Source organism: Myotis nattereri (assembly GCF_964212035.1).
Source record: "Myotis nattereri genome assembly, chromosome: 14".
In the NCBI taxonomy this organism is placed as follows: domain Eukaryota; kingdom Metazoa; phylum Chordata; class Mammalia; order Chiroptera; family Vespertilionidae; genus Myotis; species Myotis nattereri.
Genome location: NC_138089.1, coordinates 57,541,583 through 57,557,761, shown reverse-complemented (window position 1 = coordinate 57,557,761; position 16,179 = coordinate 57,541,583). Strand labels below are relative to the sequence as shown.

At 46.4% G+C, this 16,179-nt stretch overlaps 1 protein-coding gene across 1 annotated transcript in view; it reads right to left on the bottom strand.

The window, feature by feature from the left end:
* CNTN6 (contactin 6) overlaps nt 1–16,179 on the bottom strand; it is a 158,615-nt gene that overhangs the window by 11,836 nt on the left and 130,600 nt on the right. Inside the window, exons 13-19 of the mRNA XM_081106269.1 lie at nt 5,775–5,950; nt 5,308–5,425; nt 4,310–4,468; nt 4,062–4,211; nt 2,964–3,034; nt 688–925; nt 315–430 (exon numbers count right to left, since the gene is read on the bottom strand). Coding sequence (XP_080962395.1) covers nt 315–430; nt 688–925; nt 2,964–3,034; nt 4,062–4,211; nt 4,310–4,468; nt 5,308–5,425; nt 5,775–5,950 — 1,028 coding nt within the window. The remainder of the gene's footprint in view (nt 1–314; nt 431–687; nt 926–2,963; nt 3,035–4,061; nt 4,212–4,309; nt 4,469–5,307; nt 5,426–5,774; nt 5,951–16,179) is intronic.

Below are 16,179 nucleotides of genomic sequence, written 5' to 3'. Positions count from 1 at the left end.
CTTCTTTTCAAACCGTGTTCTGGCTCTTGGCTCAGAGCACGTGTCCCCTTGAAATTCTTCTAAGGTTTAAGATGGGGAGGGGGTTTAGAGGTTCCCTCTCCCTGGAAACCCACAGGATTGCAGTGGGAATAATCAAATGAGGTCACCTCGGATCACCTTTTAAGTGCCACCCTTGGCTGATGTGCCTGATGGAGAGATCATGGCCCCGGACACCACCACCCCCTAACGCTTTGGACACCCACTGCTGTTATGGAGCAGCAAACTGGCCCTGGGAGCCTGGAGTGTGAAGAGGAGAGGGGACATCAGTGGCTCACCTCGTAGCCCAGCACGCGGCCCGTGATTCTGTTCCAGGCAATGGCCGTCCATGAAACCTCCATTTCAGAAGCAGAGAAACTCTGGGCAGAGGTTCCCCGAGGGGCCAGCTGAGGCTCTGCCGTCGGAGGAAGACACAGCATTGTTAGTCGAGGGGTTCATTGGAACAAGGATGCAAAATACACCCAGGGCCTGGCCTGCGTGGCTCACTGGTTGAGCATCGACCTGTGAACCAGGAGGTCATGGTTCAATTCCAGGTTCAACATCATGGATGTTTCTCTCTCCCTCCCTCCCTCTCTAAAAATCAATAAAAACATATCAAAAATAAATATCCCTGGAGCCTCAGAGGACCACCCAGTGCCGGGCACCACTTACCGTCCTCCCCGGAGTAGACGATGGACACGGTGCTCAGCGAGGCCCCTTCCCCCTCGCTGTTGTACACGCCCACTTTGACCTCGAAGGGAGAGAGCGGGGTGATGCTTTCGTTTCTGTACACGAATCTCGATGCCTCCACGGACGGGACTCTCTCCTTGGTCCAGATGGCCGAGCCCACGGGCCGCAGCATGACCAGGTAGCCAAACTCTCCGCCACTCTGCAGTTCCTCCGGGATGGGCTTGGGCAGAAGTGACCACCACTGAGTGTTTGCAGTTAGTTTATGGAGCTCTTATCGTGTTTACCAAACACAGATATTCACCCTGGTTCATGGAGCAGTGAAAAATCAGACTACTTCAATTTGGAATGCCAGTTGGGAAAACGGTTCCAATGAAAGATGCTCATGCTCATGGGACAAGGCTCAGCCAATGGAGCCACACTGCTGGCTACATGCCTATATTTCTTTTTATTGACTTCAGAGAGGAAGGGAGAGGGAGAGAGAGAAACATCACTGATGAGAGAGAATCATTGATCGGCTGCCTCCTGCACGCCCCCACAGTGGGGATTGAGCCTGCAACCCAGGCTGTGCCCTGACCGGGAATCGAACCGTGACCTCCTGGTTCATAGGTCAGTGCTCAACCACTGAGCCACTCCAGCTAGGCTTATAGTCATGTTTTATATGAGATATTCCCCACTGGCAGCTCAAACCTGGATGTATTAGGAAGTATAAATTAGGGTAAGACATGAATAAAGATATTGTTTAAAAAGGAATTAGTAGTTACCACATCCCCCAAATTAGATAGCATGTCTAGGTTATTGGAAGCAAAGCAAAAAACACAAAGCCCACATTATTTGTCTCTGGAGGAGACAGGAGGGTGTTTATTTCAGGGGATTGTACCTCGATGTTAGTTCACGAGCAGCAATCTGGGGTACCAGCCAAGCTGTCATCAGGAACACAATGGAGGATTCTCACTGAATTCAGAGTGAATTTGAAAAACCAGAGGGTATGACTTCCCCCACAGCAGCAGTGAGTTAGACCTGACAAGGTCTCTCTCTCCCCAAGTTCTTTTTCAGCCCACAGCTCAGACCTAACATGAGGTTCCACCCTTGCCCGAGCACCCAGACCTTTTGACAATTCACAACATCAGGATGTTTGTACCCCCGCTGTTTAAACTAAGTTGGTGTTCATGGAACTGAAAGAGTCACTCCGTGCCTGCCTTCTGACGCTCAGACTAACACACGTGTCTCCTCCTAAATGCACACATTCCTTAGAGGCCTGGCACCAGCAGGGTTGGGCTCGGTGATGCTAGGATGAATATAAGTGGGGAACTGTGCTCGTGAATCCATGAATGGAGCTCCTGCAAGATTCTGCATATCCGATATCCCAAGAAAAACACACACAGGAAATGACTTTAATTTTCACCACAAACTTTTTCTGTAAAGGGCCAAGTAGTAAATATTTTAAGCATCAGGGGCCATATGGTCTCTCCTAGCAGAGTGAAAGCAGTCATATGTAACACTACAAGAATGGGTACGGTGGTGGGAATTCATTTATGAAAACAGGGAGCAAGCAGATCCGGCCTGTATGCCTTGGTTTGTGGAATCTTGCATTTAAAGAGAAAGGACACTGCTGGGCTGGCATGGTTCAGTGGTTGAGCATCGACCTATGAACCAGGAAGTCACGGTTCAACGGTTCAATTCCTGGTCAGGGCAACATGCCAGGGTTGCAGACTCGATCCCCATTGTGGAGCGTGTAGGAGGCAGCAGATCAATGGGTCTTTCTCATCATTGATGCTTCTATCTCCCTCTCCCTCGATATCAATAAATATCTATTTTTTAAAAAGCCAGAGTGCATTTTAATCAGTGCAAAAGGGGCCTATACATTCATACTTAAGAAGAATGGCATACAGGCTACTCCGCCTGCTAAGCTTCCATCTGTGTGTGGGAGGGACAGGCTGGAGGGTTGAAAGCAAGGAGAGGAAACCGCTGCTGTCTGAGTCTAACTCAGACGGTGAATAGCCACGTCCAGCATCAGATGCTAATGAGCACACTGCCAGCCCTTCCACGTGCACCGAGGGCGCTTTCCTTGCATTTGAAAGAAAACTGTGCTCGCTAAGTCACACCCTCTCCCTGTAGTAGGAATGAGGTGTCTCCAGCCCCTCGCTACATCAGGAGTCTTTCCTGCCCAGGGTTTTTATGGGCCCAGCTTGTTTTTCCCTGTTGTTCCTGGCCAGGTACATCGTTTTCCTTCCAAATAACTCAGCTGGACAGAAAATTACCTCCCAGGTAACGACCAGTTCAGACCGGCTTCCTCCTCCTCCCTGGATGTTGGTTGGAGCCACAATGGGGACTGAAAGCAAGGAGAGAAACATGGCCATGGTTAGGGATGTGCGTCTACCTCCGGAGGGTTGGTGCAAGGGTCTCACCTCTCAGGCACTCCCGTGGCAGCTGGGAGGGAGCCCAGCATCCTTAATGAACACAAATGATGTTTACTCAGACCCAAGCTTCGGAGGGGACAGTCTGGTGTCGGAGACATGAGCACCCCAGCTCCAGGATTAATTAACAGGCGAGTAACATCATGTATCTGACATTATTATGCATCATCCGCTAATTGGCAAGACGATGTTCCATTCGGATGGAGAGAGTGACACGGTGATTTACTGCCTGATTATGCAGCTGTGCCGGGAACACGTTTCCCAGCCAGATATTAATTAGTCCCCTTTCTTCTTCATAAACACACGAAAGTCGTTTTTCTGTTTGGTTGACATCAGGATGTTTGAACACTTAAAAATAAATTCTTAAATGCTAGATAATTAAATGAATTCCTATTTTATGACCCTGTGTTTGAATCACAAGTCGCTGGGTACAGAACAGACCGAGGCTGCCTCGAACTTCTCGCCCCCAAAATGCCACTGATAACAGTGGTGAGTGTGTGAGTATTCTGGTATGTAATCAAAATGGAGTTTGACTTTTACATGCAGAAATGTTTTAAAAGTCCTTTTTCCTGAAATGATGACAGAAGCACCCCAAATCTGTGAAGATGCATAACTTGGCTGGACAAGCTTCTCATGAGACAGGCAGAAACCCATCTGCATCTACGATTCTGCAGATTCTCTGTTGGTTCTGAAAGTCTCGGAGACGAGAGGGCAGCTTCAGAAAGACTCTCTTCTGACCTGTCTGCCACAACATCGCCATCTCCTACTGGGCACACGCGCCCTTGGGAGAAAATGCATGTGCTTTGTGCCCATGACCATGGGGGCGTGAGGCTGGTTCTCTGCCTCTGGTTGGGGCAGGGATGCTGCGTGGTGTGCTGTGTTTTCTGTAAGAACTGTGCCCTCCAGGGTCTCCCAGGGTTTGAGAAGCCATTGATTTCTTACCGGATGCTTTGGTTCTCAGCAATTCGGATGCTTTGCTTGGCTCTCCAATCCCTATGCTGTTCCCAGCAAGGACACGAAACTCATACTCCACCCAGGGAATCAGGCCCACCACGGTCGCATTGTACGTCTGACCGTTGAGAATCTCTGGAACTAAAACAAAGGGGACACTGGGTAAAAACAGTCCATCAATCCATCAAACAACACACCATTGGTTTTGCCGAATTATCCAAAACACGCAAGGCACTTACCCGTGGAGACAGCCTGCCACCCCACAGAAAACGGCGTCCGTGCCTGGACGGTGAATATCTGGATGGGGCTGTTATTGTCCGAGCCAGGCTGCCAGCTGAGCTGGGATGTGGTGCTGGAAATGTGTTCTACCCTCACCTCCTCAGGGGGACCTGGGGGGCCTTCAAGCACAGATTTTATGGTCACCTTATTGGAAATGATGAAATGAGTCTATTTGGGATAAGGAATCGTTTCTTTTTTTCTGTTATACTTACAAAATAAAAGATGGAACCTAATATATTTTAGCACATTAGATAAAGCCCTATTAATTCAGCTTACACAGTGAGAGATTAGCTTGAAATGCTTCCTTTGAAGATTAGGAAATGCCAGCCATGGGGTGGGGGAATATCATCCGATAAGAAGCTGATCTCAAATGGTGAGAGCCTCTTGGGGCTGCTCCTCTCAGAAGCTCCCTCAAGTGAATGCAGCTCTTGGGGAGAAGTTGGGAACTCAGGCTTGGACCCCGCTCTATGAGACAGTGTAGTATAGATAGAGGACCTGCCGAATCCAAGGGGCTGACGGTGCGGGCAAGTCTGACTGTTCCTTAGGAACAGGCAAAACCTACTCAATGCAACATCCATTGTCATACCACCCAGACCCTGAGGTCTTGGGATTTAGAAAATTAAAAAAAAATGTATACTTCCACCCAGTTGGTGTGGCTCAGTGGTTGAGCGTCGACCTAGGAACCTGGAGGTCACGGTTCCATTCCCTGTCAGGCACGTGCCCAAGTTGTGGGCTCAATCCCCAGTAGGGGGTGTACAGGAGGCACCTGATCAATGATTCCCTCATCATTGATGTTTCTCTCAACTCTCCCTTCCTCTCTGAAGTTAATAAAAATATATTTTTAAAAATCTTTCCTATTTATCTCACTTCTTTATCATGATGTGGTTAATTAAGGACTTGCCATTTACAGATGAACATTCCTCACTGACTAGACAGTGTGCTCATGTATGTCACGCACCTCTGACAATGATTTCAGCCACAGCCGACAAGTTCTCTAGGGCTGTTGTCACTGCGCAGAGATATCTCCCTGAGTGACTTAACTGGATATTCCTTATCATCAAGTCTCCCACAGATCCCTGCAGGCAGAAAGGGAAAAGGGGTAAAAACATAAATAGGCCCAGCAGGTCCTAAGATTTCACAGCTGCATCAACATCCAATATGGGGCCGCAATGAAATTGGGAGATACACTAGTATCACTCGTTTCCCATATGACCCCTGTGACTGTGTCTTTTGTCATAATTGTCTCTAGAATGCAAGCAAGTCCATGAAAGACATAAAACAAAATAAAACACACACAGATGCAGCTTCATAAAGAGACAGTGATTACCACGCAAATAAATACTAGGGGAGTCACAACAAAAGACGTTAATTCAGGGAAAAGGCTTGAGTCAACTTATTAAGCACTTAGAATTGTCAGCAACTTACTCCTCCAATCCTTTCAAAATGAGCCGCATCCTTTTTTAAGTCTATGATGTGTCCATTGAAAGACCAAACAAATGCGACCTCCATGGAGGGGTCGTGGGACACCTGGCAGGTCAGGACGATGCTCTCGCCCACGGTGACATCCATTGGGGAAGGTGGCTCCGTGATAATCGTCCGTTCTGTGAAGAAAGAACATTGCTCTCATAACAGCTCATCAGGTACTGGCACGTGGCTATGAGACACATCCTCTGAGTGGCTTTGCAATTGTTTGAAATATTACACATACAACTCGGATTTCTGCTTTTTTCAAGATGAAAAATTCCACCCCCTTTTTAATGTCTCACATTAACCAGTTTAGCTTACTTAGTAATCCTGTAATAAAATTAAATACACAGTTTTTTGTTTGTTTTTCAAAATATATTTTTAGTGATTTCAGAGAGGAAGGGAGAGGGAGAGAGAAACATCAGTGATGAGAGAGAATCATTGATTGACCACCTCCTGCACACTCCACACTGGGGAATGAAGTCACAACCTGGGCATGTGCCCTGACCAGGAATGGAACGATGACCTCCTGGTTCATAGGTCAATGCTCAACCAGTGAGCAGCACTGGCCTGGCTAAAGACAGTTTTATTCATAGTTTATATGAAAACTAGTGACCTGGTGCACAAAATTCGTGCAGGGGGGTGGGGTGTCCCTCAGCCCAGCCTGCACCCTCTCCAATCTGAGACCCCTCAGGGGATGTCCGACTGCTGGTTCAGGGATTGGGCTTAAATTGCAGTTGGACATCCCTCTTGCAATCCAGGACCGCTGGCTCCTAACTGCTCAACTGCCTGCCTTCCTGATCACCCCTAACCACTCTGCCTGTCGGCCTTCTTGCCCCCAACTGACCCCCTTGCTAGCCTGATCGCTCCCAACTGCCCCCCACTGCCAGCCTGCTCGCCCCAACTGCCCCCCCCGCAACGGCCTGATCACCCCCAGCTGTCCTCCCCTCCTGGCCTGATCACCCCTAACTGCCTCTGCCTCAGCCCCGCCACCATGGCTTTGTCCAGAAGGATGTCCAGAAGTTCTCCCAGAAGGTCTCCCAGTCTAATTAGCATATTACCCTTTTATTAGTAAAGATAGAGGCCTAGTGCATGGGTGGAGGCTGGCCGGTCTGCCCACTGGGAGTAGTGCCAGCCTGGGCAAGGAGCTGGGGTGGTTCGCAGGCTGGCCATGCCCCCATCAGGGTGAGGGTCCCCACTGGGAGGCATGGCCAGCCTGGTGAGGGGCTAAGGGCCATTTTGGGCCAGTTTGCAGATGGGCCAAGCCCCCAGCTTTGTTGGGAAGGACGTCCGGAAGGTCTCCTGGTCTAATTAGCATATTACCCTTTTATTAGTATAGATAGCTTATAGAAAAAACAAACACTGTGGACTTCTAAAGACAGCATTCCGTACCCAGAGGAGGCACCACACCATTTTTTCCCTGAAATCCCAGTGACAACATTACAGTCACACAGTGGCTCCAGCTCCCAGTGGTCTATGGTGCTCCCATGTACAATGACTCGAACCATGTCACTGAGATCCTAACAACAGTATTTTAGAGAGATGTATAGTCAGATGTCTACACTTTTGAGTGTGAACAGAACAGATTCTACTTCTGACACCATTGTGATGATAATGTTCCATTTTCACTGAAGATGCAATGTCCCTTGTTATCCGGATTTGCAGCGTTAGAATCATACACCGGTCATTACCAATCTTCCCTCTAGAAATACTGGCCTCAATGTCAATACCTGTTCCACTGACCAAAGTATCAAAGGAGGAGTCTTCCGTGTCCCAGCCAGGCTCCCGGTCCTGCTATTTCTCTGATTTAGGGAATCCTAGTGACAGATCATTTCTGTCTACAAGGGTTCGCTCCATGGCCACGGCCACGCCCACTCCAGCCAGAATTCGCAGTGCACCATACACTGCCCAGGCCAAGCTCCCAGAGAACAGGAGTGGGAGTGGTTCTCAGCAGCGGAAACAATCTTTGGTGCTACAAATTTGGACCTAAATTGGTGGCTGCCTACCTTTCTGATGGGTATCTGGAAATTCCTTATACTATTTCCTCGACTTTTCTGTGTTTGTTAATTTTCAGTAACAACAAAAGAAAGACAGAAAAAAAATGATTGGAGGGGGAATGGAGTAATATTTATTATTCAGAATAGAGGGACACCTTTCCCATTCAGCTTTTAAAGTGATGAGGATGGCCCAGTGGTTGAGCATCCAACCAGGAACCATTCCTAGTCAGGACACATGCCCAATTTGTGGGTTCAATCCCCAGTAGGGGGCGTGCAGGAGGCAGCCAATAGATGATGTTTCTCTCTGACCGATGTTTCTAACTCTCCCTCTCCCATCCTCTTTAAAATTAATAAATAAATAAATAAATAACAAATAAATAAATAAATAAATACAGTGATGAGGACTGATCACTTTTAGATTATCCAAAATACAAATGACAATACTCATGAAGAGTTCATAAAGTGACAGAATGTTAATAGTTACTATTTTCCGTCTATTTCTGTGAGATGAAAACCATATAAAAGCTACTTGATCTAACAATCCTATTCTTAAGAAGAATAAGAGAAGGTTTCATAAAATAGATGCCACCTTCCATGAACAGCTTTACTGTTTACTCAGATCCTCACCGTTAATAGAGTCTGATATGTCCAGAGCACCCCAGGAGACATGCAAACTAATTATTCCAAATCTTCTGTCAGAATTGTTTAGCCTTATTTCTTTAAACATAGGTAGAGCTTGTGCCTATACTAATGGCCAAACACACTTTAACACACATCAGGATCCCCAACGATATTTTCAGAAGCCAGGGGATGCCAGTCCAATGTGCAATTGGTCTTTCCTGGCCATGCAGGACATGCTATTTTTGTTTGTTTCTTTTGTACCTTCAGCTCAGTTGAAACCTCCATTTGTGAGTGACAATCTTTCAGTGTCACTGTTCAAAATAATGATGGCTCAGGTGTCTCTGAAGTTATCAACTCCCCTTAAAAGATGGAGAAATGCAGAAGAAAAATCACCGTAACTTTCTCCCTCGGCTCAGACCTGTGGTTCCGCCTTCATTTGTCTCTGACATTGTAGGAAATGTTGCTAAGATACCAATAGAAAGGCAATGAGTGTATAAATAGCACATCAGACAGGTGACAACATCCCCCAATCTTTTCTCTCATGAGTTAACTTGTGAAAATCAGAAATAAATACTTTTAAAATTTGGTCCCCTTCCTAATTCTTCAGATCTCAAATTGTCCTACTTATAAGAATATTAACCCTTCATATCACTCTCAATTTCTTCTTCCATTTACATATTTCACTCTGGGATAATATTCCTTCTAAACCTATGAACAGCATTAGCATTTTGGTGTATATTTGAAAGTGACATTTTCTTAGGGTTGATGTGTGTCTTCCTATGGGAGGATACTTTTGCTGGGAATAGAATTCTCACTGGTATTGTTTTTCAGCTCTTTGAAAAGGCCATTCCACTGTCTCCTGGACTCCTTTATTGCTGCTGCTACTTCCACTTTCAGACTTATTGTTGTCCTTTTGAAAATAATGCATGTTTGTATCAGGATGAATTGTCTTTCCTTTGGTTTCATTACTATGTGCTTATTTAAACTTCCCTTTATGTATGTATCCTCAGTGGAGCTTATACAATTTCCTGAGTAGGATGCTTGCTGTCATTTTCAGTTTTGTTTTTTTTTTAATTATGGCAAATATTGCTTCCAGTATTGCTGATGCCTCGCTTTCTCTCCCACATCTCCACACCTGGAGGAACTGCCATTTCACCTGTGTCAGATCCAATCACCACGTCCCACTCGCCCCTTAGGGTCTATTCGTGCTCCATGTTGTGGTCTGGATATTATCTATTCACAATCCTCCCGTTTAGTGATCCTCTTGTTGCTGTGTCTAACCTTGCATTAAGTCACTCTATTTTCTTAATTTCACCTTTTGTATTTTTCAGTTCTGGAACTTCAAATTGATTTGTAATAGATGGCATTTCTCTTCTATTCCTCCTCCTCTTTCTTTTCCTCCTCCTCCTCTTCTTTTTCCCACAATCCTCACCTGAGGATATTTTCCACTAATTTTCAGAGAGTGGAAGGGAGGGAGGAAGGGGAAAGAGAGAGAGAAGCATTGATGTGAGAGAGAGTGATTGATTGGTTTCCTTTCACACTCACCCAGGTGGAGGCTGAGCATAGAACCTACAACCCAGGTACATGCCCTTGACCAGGAATTGAACCTGAGAACCTTGGAAGTATGGACCAACGCTCTAACCACTGAACGGAACTAGCCAGGGTGCATTTCTTTTCTTAAATTCTTCATCATCTCATCGTTTTTTTGACCATATTCATCACAATTGTTTTGAACCCCTTGTCTGATAACATCTATATTTCTATCAGCTGTTGCTGCTGTCGGATTTCTCTCTGGTTCCACCATTTATTCCTGCCCCACCTACTCCTGGTAACATTTTATTGAAAGCCAGGCCCCATGGGTCGGAATGTAAACATCTTTCTTTTGTTACGTTTTCCAAGTAGATTGACTTTTTTGAAGGGGCAGCTGAAAAAAGAGCTGAATCCAGTCGGGCACTGATTTTAGTGGAGTCTGATAGGCAGTCATGGTGGGTCCCAGCCGGTTTTGTTCTATTTTTATTGCCAGGATGCAGCCTTTCAGGTGCCTCAGTTCACCGTTGAGTAGTCAGCAGGCATCATTCTGCTGGCTTGTTCTGAGCCCCGATTTTTGTCTTCCTTGCACTGTGTGACAACCAACACTTCTGCTTAGGTGTTTTCTGTTTCTATTTGGTTGCTGTATTTCTGATTCATACAACTTAGAAACCAGCCGAATTGTGGATGAGCAAACCCCTGGGAGCTTGGGCTCCCCCACCTGTGCTTTTCTCTTCTCCTGAGGGAGGTCCCACATGCTGCCAACACCTTGGTTATGCTCACGGTTCCTTCATTCTTTAATTTTTATTGATTCTAGAAACATGTTAGCAGCATTTATGGGTGATCACTGGTGTGAGGTTGTTGTGATAAAGCTGCTTCAACTGTCGGGACAGAAGTTTCCCCCTCATTAATGTCTAAGGACAGATTGTGTGTGGGGCTGGGAAAATCTAGGCCACGTATTAGTGGGGAGTTAGGGACAGCTGGCACGGATCATTGAAGCAGCTGCGGGAGGACGTGAGGGTTACGTGGGTCAGAGGCAGAGATTCATGTCTGGAACCTCCCTCAGCCCTGAGGGTGCTGGCTGCTGGTCCTTCGCTCTCCAGAAGGAAACTGGGGCCGTGGATCTGATAAGCCTAAGAATAAAGGCCTAAAGACGGCGTCCTTAAGATTTTCCCCAGGAACTATCCTGGCCCCAACATCTTAGTGTGAAGCCCAATAGGTCAATAAACCCCACACTCGATCAGACTTTTCATGAGATGTTAGCGCCCCAACTATTCACGTGAGCAAACAACTAAGGTTCACAAAGTATCTTTGTGCATCCCTTCATAAAAATAGGGATTAAAATAAAACCACAGAAAAAAGAAAGAAGAAAGCAGTGTGGGACAACAGAGACTGCAAGAAAAATAAAGTACAAAAGAAAAACTATCAGCAATATTTTCTGAGAAACAGAAGAGCAAGAAATTATATGAAGAGACAGTGGAAAAATAAAATAACACTGAACTTAAAAAAAAATAGCAAAGGCAAAATTAAATAGAATGTCTGGAAGATACAGTTAAGAAAATCACCCAGAAGGCAGAGCAGAGAGCTATAAAATGTACAAAGGAAAGAGAAACACCTCTCTCTCTGTGTCATCGATCTATATCCGATATTAATATATATACTGTATATGTATCTAAATATATGAAATACAATAAATTACACACACAGATACATAGCTGCACACAAACAACATAATCTAGAGTGCAATTTAGGAAATCTCACTTCTAAATAGTATGTATCTCAGAAACAGAAATGGAGTCAATGATTAAGTTATCCAGGAAGAGAGTCCAGGACTCAGAAGAATGCAACCCCAGGTGACAGAGCACCAAGGAGACTTGCCCGGGGCCCCTCAGCCACCCCTGGAGCAGGAGAACAGACTGCAGGCAGAGGGGCCCAGCAAAGGTGTACACCACAGGCCAGGAGTCCGGACAGCCCGCTTCCGAGCTGAGTGACAGCTGCAAACGCCTAAAGACTGATGATCCCAGCATCACCAATAAGCATGGCATATAGACATGTGCTAACTTGAAGACTCAAAAAAACGTGCATTTCTCTCAAATTCTTTCTCAGAAATCCACGGGAAGATGCATTCTACCAAACGGAGTGTTTACATCAAGAAAGAGAAGCCTGGTGTGCGGGCCACAGGCCCCCCGCCCCAGGAGGGCAGTTGATACGGAGGGGACACAGTGAGATTGATTTGAGGAGAGAGTTCATGTTAAGTCCATAGGAAACTGAGCCAACAAACCAAACAGGGAAATGACTAACTGGGGAAAGCAAACACAGGACATCGGAGCGAAGACTGGAATCAACTGCACGGAGCAGGCAAACAGACGAGCGAATTGGTGGAGACGCAGACTCAGTCCTTCTAGCAAGCGAGCCCCAGAGAGGTCGCTAATCTTTATTTAATATACTTTTCCTCTTTGCACAGATACTCGCAGGAGGCCAGGATGTGCTGTATCCCTCAGCCACGTGCAAGATTATCTTCTCAGCTTTTCGCAGGTTAAACCCACCCGCAGCACCTGGTGCCCACTCCACCTCAAGGCCAAGTAGAATTCAGTTCAGTTACAAGGTCATCATGCTCAGGATTCTCCAGTTTTCCCATTCCCTTTCCACGTCAGGGTTTCAGTGATTTAGAACACACATTAAAAAACCAAAACTGCCCTAGCAGTTTGGCTCAGTGGATGGAGCGCCGGTTGGCCTGCAGATTGAAGGGTCCCTGGTTCGGTTTGGGTCAGGGGCACATGCCCGGGTTGTGAGGGCAGAGCGGGAGGCAGCCAATCAATGATTCTCTCTCCTCATTGATGTTTCTATCTCTCCCTCTTCCTTCCTCTCTGAAATCAATAAAAATAAATAAATAAGACCGAGAACTCCAGAGCAAAAGAAGCAAACGAAGAACCTGGTGAGAGAAGGCAGTAGTCTAAAATGTGAGGCATCTGAGTGAGAAAACATGCCTCAAGATCCTGCGAGGGAACATGACACCATTCCCTGCGAGTCATCATGTGACATGTCGACGCAGATCTCCCGTGTTAACCAACGATCAAAACAGGGCCTGGCGTCTGAGGAAGACGGGCCCGCGCTGCGGATCTGCTAATGAAGCCGACACGCCACCTCCTCATTTCTAAGCTGTTCACACACAATAGGCGACGACTCTTTGCGGCATCCCACTTAGATTTCTGATAAAGAGAAAGCGTTCGCTCAGACAGGCTGTCACAACACCTCGGGCTGAAGGAGTCTCTGGTTCTGCGGCAGATGGAAGGAGGAAACTCTTTTGTCCCCGGTGCAGAACAGAGTAGGCAAAGGACACTGTCCTCTGAATTTGCATTGGAGTGCGGGGAGACAAATGAGATAAATGCCAGGAGAGGAGACCCAGGCAAGTTTCATTCATGGGCCCCCAGGCCCAGTCCTCTTTGGGCCTGAAAGAACCTGCCACCTGAGTTTTCAGGACTCAGACTGGAAACCAGACTCCCATCTGAGGGTCTTTTCCTAGGAATGACACACATTCCTCCTAAACAGCCCCGGAGAACGAAGGGCCATTTGCCCTGCAGAAACGGCATCTCGCCCGGCCCACATGGATTGGTGGTTGAGCATCTACCTATGAACCAGGAGGTCACTGGTTTGATTCCCCGTCAGGGCACATGTCTGGGTTTCGGCTCGATCCCCAGTGGGAGGCGTGCAGGAGGCAGCTGACCAATGATTTTTCTCTCATCATTGATATCAATAAAAATATGTTTTTAAAAAGATAGAAACAGAATTGCACTAACACAGGAGCTTGAGTGTGTCTTCCCGCATGAGAATGGAGTCAAGGAAAGCCCCACCTTCCAACCCCACCCAGTGCTCCGCAGGGAGGGCTGTGGGCTCCAGAGGGCACTGTGGACAGGGGCACGTGTCCTTCCGACACCTTCACCACGGGGACTAAATAGGCAGCTGGCTGCATGTGTGTTTTGTTCTTTTAAATTGCTTATTTTTAATTGTGTGTTTTTGTTTTGTTTTGTTTTGTTTTTTAATCTAAGTATAGTTGGTCTACATAATCTTAATTGGTTGTATCTGTTTCAGGTGTACCTCACAATGATTTGGTGTTTTTATGCCTTACCATGTGGTTGCCTCGCTAAGTCTAGCAGTTACCCATCTATTTTTAATAAAACTAGGAAGTTAAGAGCTAGTATTTCATGTCGAGTGGGCACTGCCAGACTGTGTATGAAATCTGCGGAGAAGAAACCCCTGAGAGTGGGCTGGGCAGGGAATTGGGTGGAGAACTCAGCCTTTTCAGGGCCAATGACCTCCCTCAGCATTGGGAGACTTCTCTGGAAGCTGTTTCCATCCATAAGTTGGCGGGTGAATTCTTTTCATTTCCATGAAATTGTCCTGGTGATGGACTCGAAGCCACTTCTCCTTGGAGCTGGCCCTCACTCCGGCCCTTAAGCCTCCCTTGCCACCCACCTTGGAGTTTCTCTCCGTCACGGAGACCCACGTTAGTGCGCAGGCTCCTGCTGCCGCCGGGTATGGACAGCCGGCCTAGCTGGCGTCAGAAGGACTCTAGCACGAAGAATAAACAACTAAACGAACAGCAATAAACTTAATTCGCACATTAGATATGCTTTTCCAAGTTCCGACGTCTCTGTTGAAAATAATGCTGAGGCAATGAGGCCTATAATTGAACATCCCCAACTTCTCCAGTGGGGGAAGGAAAACAAATGCCGCCTGCAAACAAGGCCGTTTCACAGCCTGCTGTTCCTCCGCTTTTAATAATTTTCCAAACGCCAGATCGAATAATTCCCCCTCTGGTTTGATCTTCATATACTCGCAGTGTACGTCGCCCTGTGATTCTAATCCAAGTCTGCCAGCTTGAGAACACTAAACTCTCTCTCCTCTCACTCCCCGTGTGTGCCCTGGGAGACGTCCCTGTGTTCGATGTCACTGTGTTCCACGCCCTCCTGTTCCATGCCCCCCGCGTTCCATGTCCCTGCCTTCCACGCCCCGGAAAGGCTGGTGCTAAGGACGCTGGGATGTCTGGGTGGAAATGGCCTCCTCCCTGTGCATCAGGGAAACAGAAATCTCAGATATGCAGCTCAGACAACTTCCAAACCCTCTAAACACAGATAAGCCTTATCAGCTAAAACCTAAGCTGGAAAGTATCTCCCTCTTGTAACTATTATCTTCTTACAAGCTATCTAACAACAACATGCCTTGCATGACTGAGGCTGATAAAGAAATTCAAAGAAAGATGATTGTTTTGTCAGCTTTACTGAAATTTCTCATTTGCTCCTTACCACCCTGTAGGTCAGTATGTGATGATTTGGGTTTGAGAAACATAATTACAGTTGACTGTGTAATGACAATCAGATGGACATTCTAGATGAGAACACACATGCACATACACTAAACCAGTTTAACAAACAACCAGTTGACTACACTCTTAATAGTCAAGAAAATGGTTGCACCAATGCATACTATTATAATTCTTTCTCAGATTAACACTTCACATTTGTAGGTTGTAAAGTAATCATTCTTTGGCAGTGATACCTTCAACCTTCTAACATGAAAGGGAATTACAGGTAGGAGTCTCATTAAGAGGGTATGACATTAGGAGACTTTTCTTCTTTTTTTTCCTATTCTCACCCAAAGGTATGTTTACTAGTACTGATTTGAGAGAGGAAGAAGAGAGAGAGAAAAACATCTATCAGTCGCCTCCTATACACACCCTGACTGGGAGGGAACTGAACCTGCAACCTATGTAGGTGCCCTGACTGGGAATTGAGCCCCATGATCTTTTGGATTATGGGATGATACTCCAACCAGCTGAGCCACCAGCCAGGGCTTGATGCCCCGTATTGCAAAGTATTCTAAGAAGCTTAAACTCTGAAACTTGAAATCTTTCAGATTCCAGAGCAAGGAAATCCAGGTGGAAATTATGTGAAGGAAGGGGTGGAAGATGGGACTCTTGCACTCCATCAATCAATATTTATGGGACACACACAGTCCCCGGGACCATGCCTGCCTTCCTCATGCTTCTCTACTAGAGGAAGGAGAAGGTAGAGGAAAAATCGCTGACCTAATAAATAAGAGAATTGTTAGTTTGTTAGAAGAAGAAAAAATTGCCCGAAGAAGAAAGAGTGGAGAAGATTAAGGCGACCGGGAATGCCGACTTGGATCATTTGTTTGGATCATTTGTTTCCACAGCCCCAGGG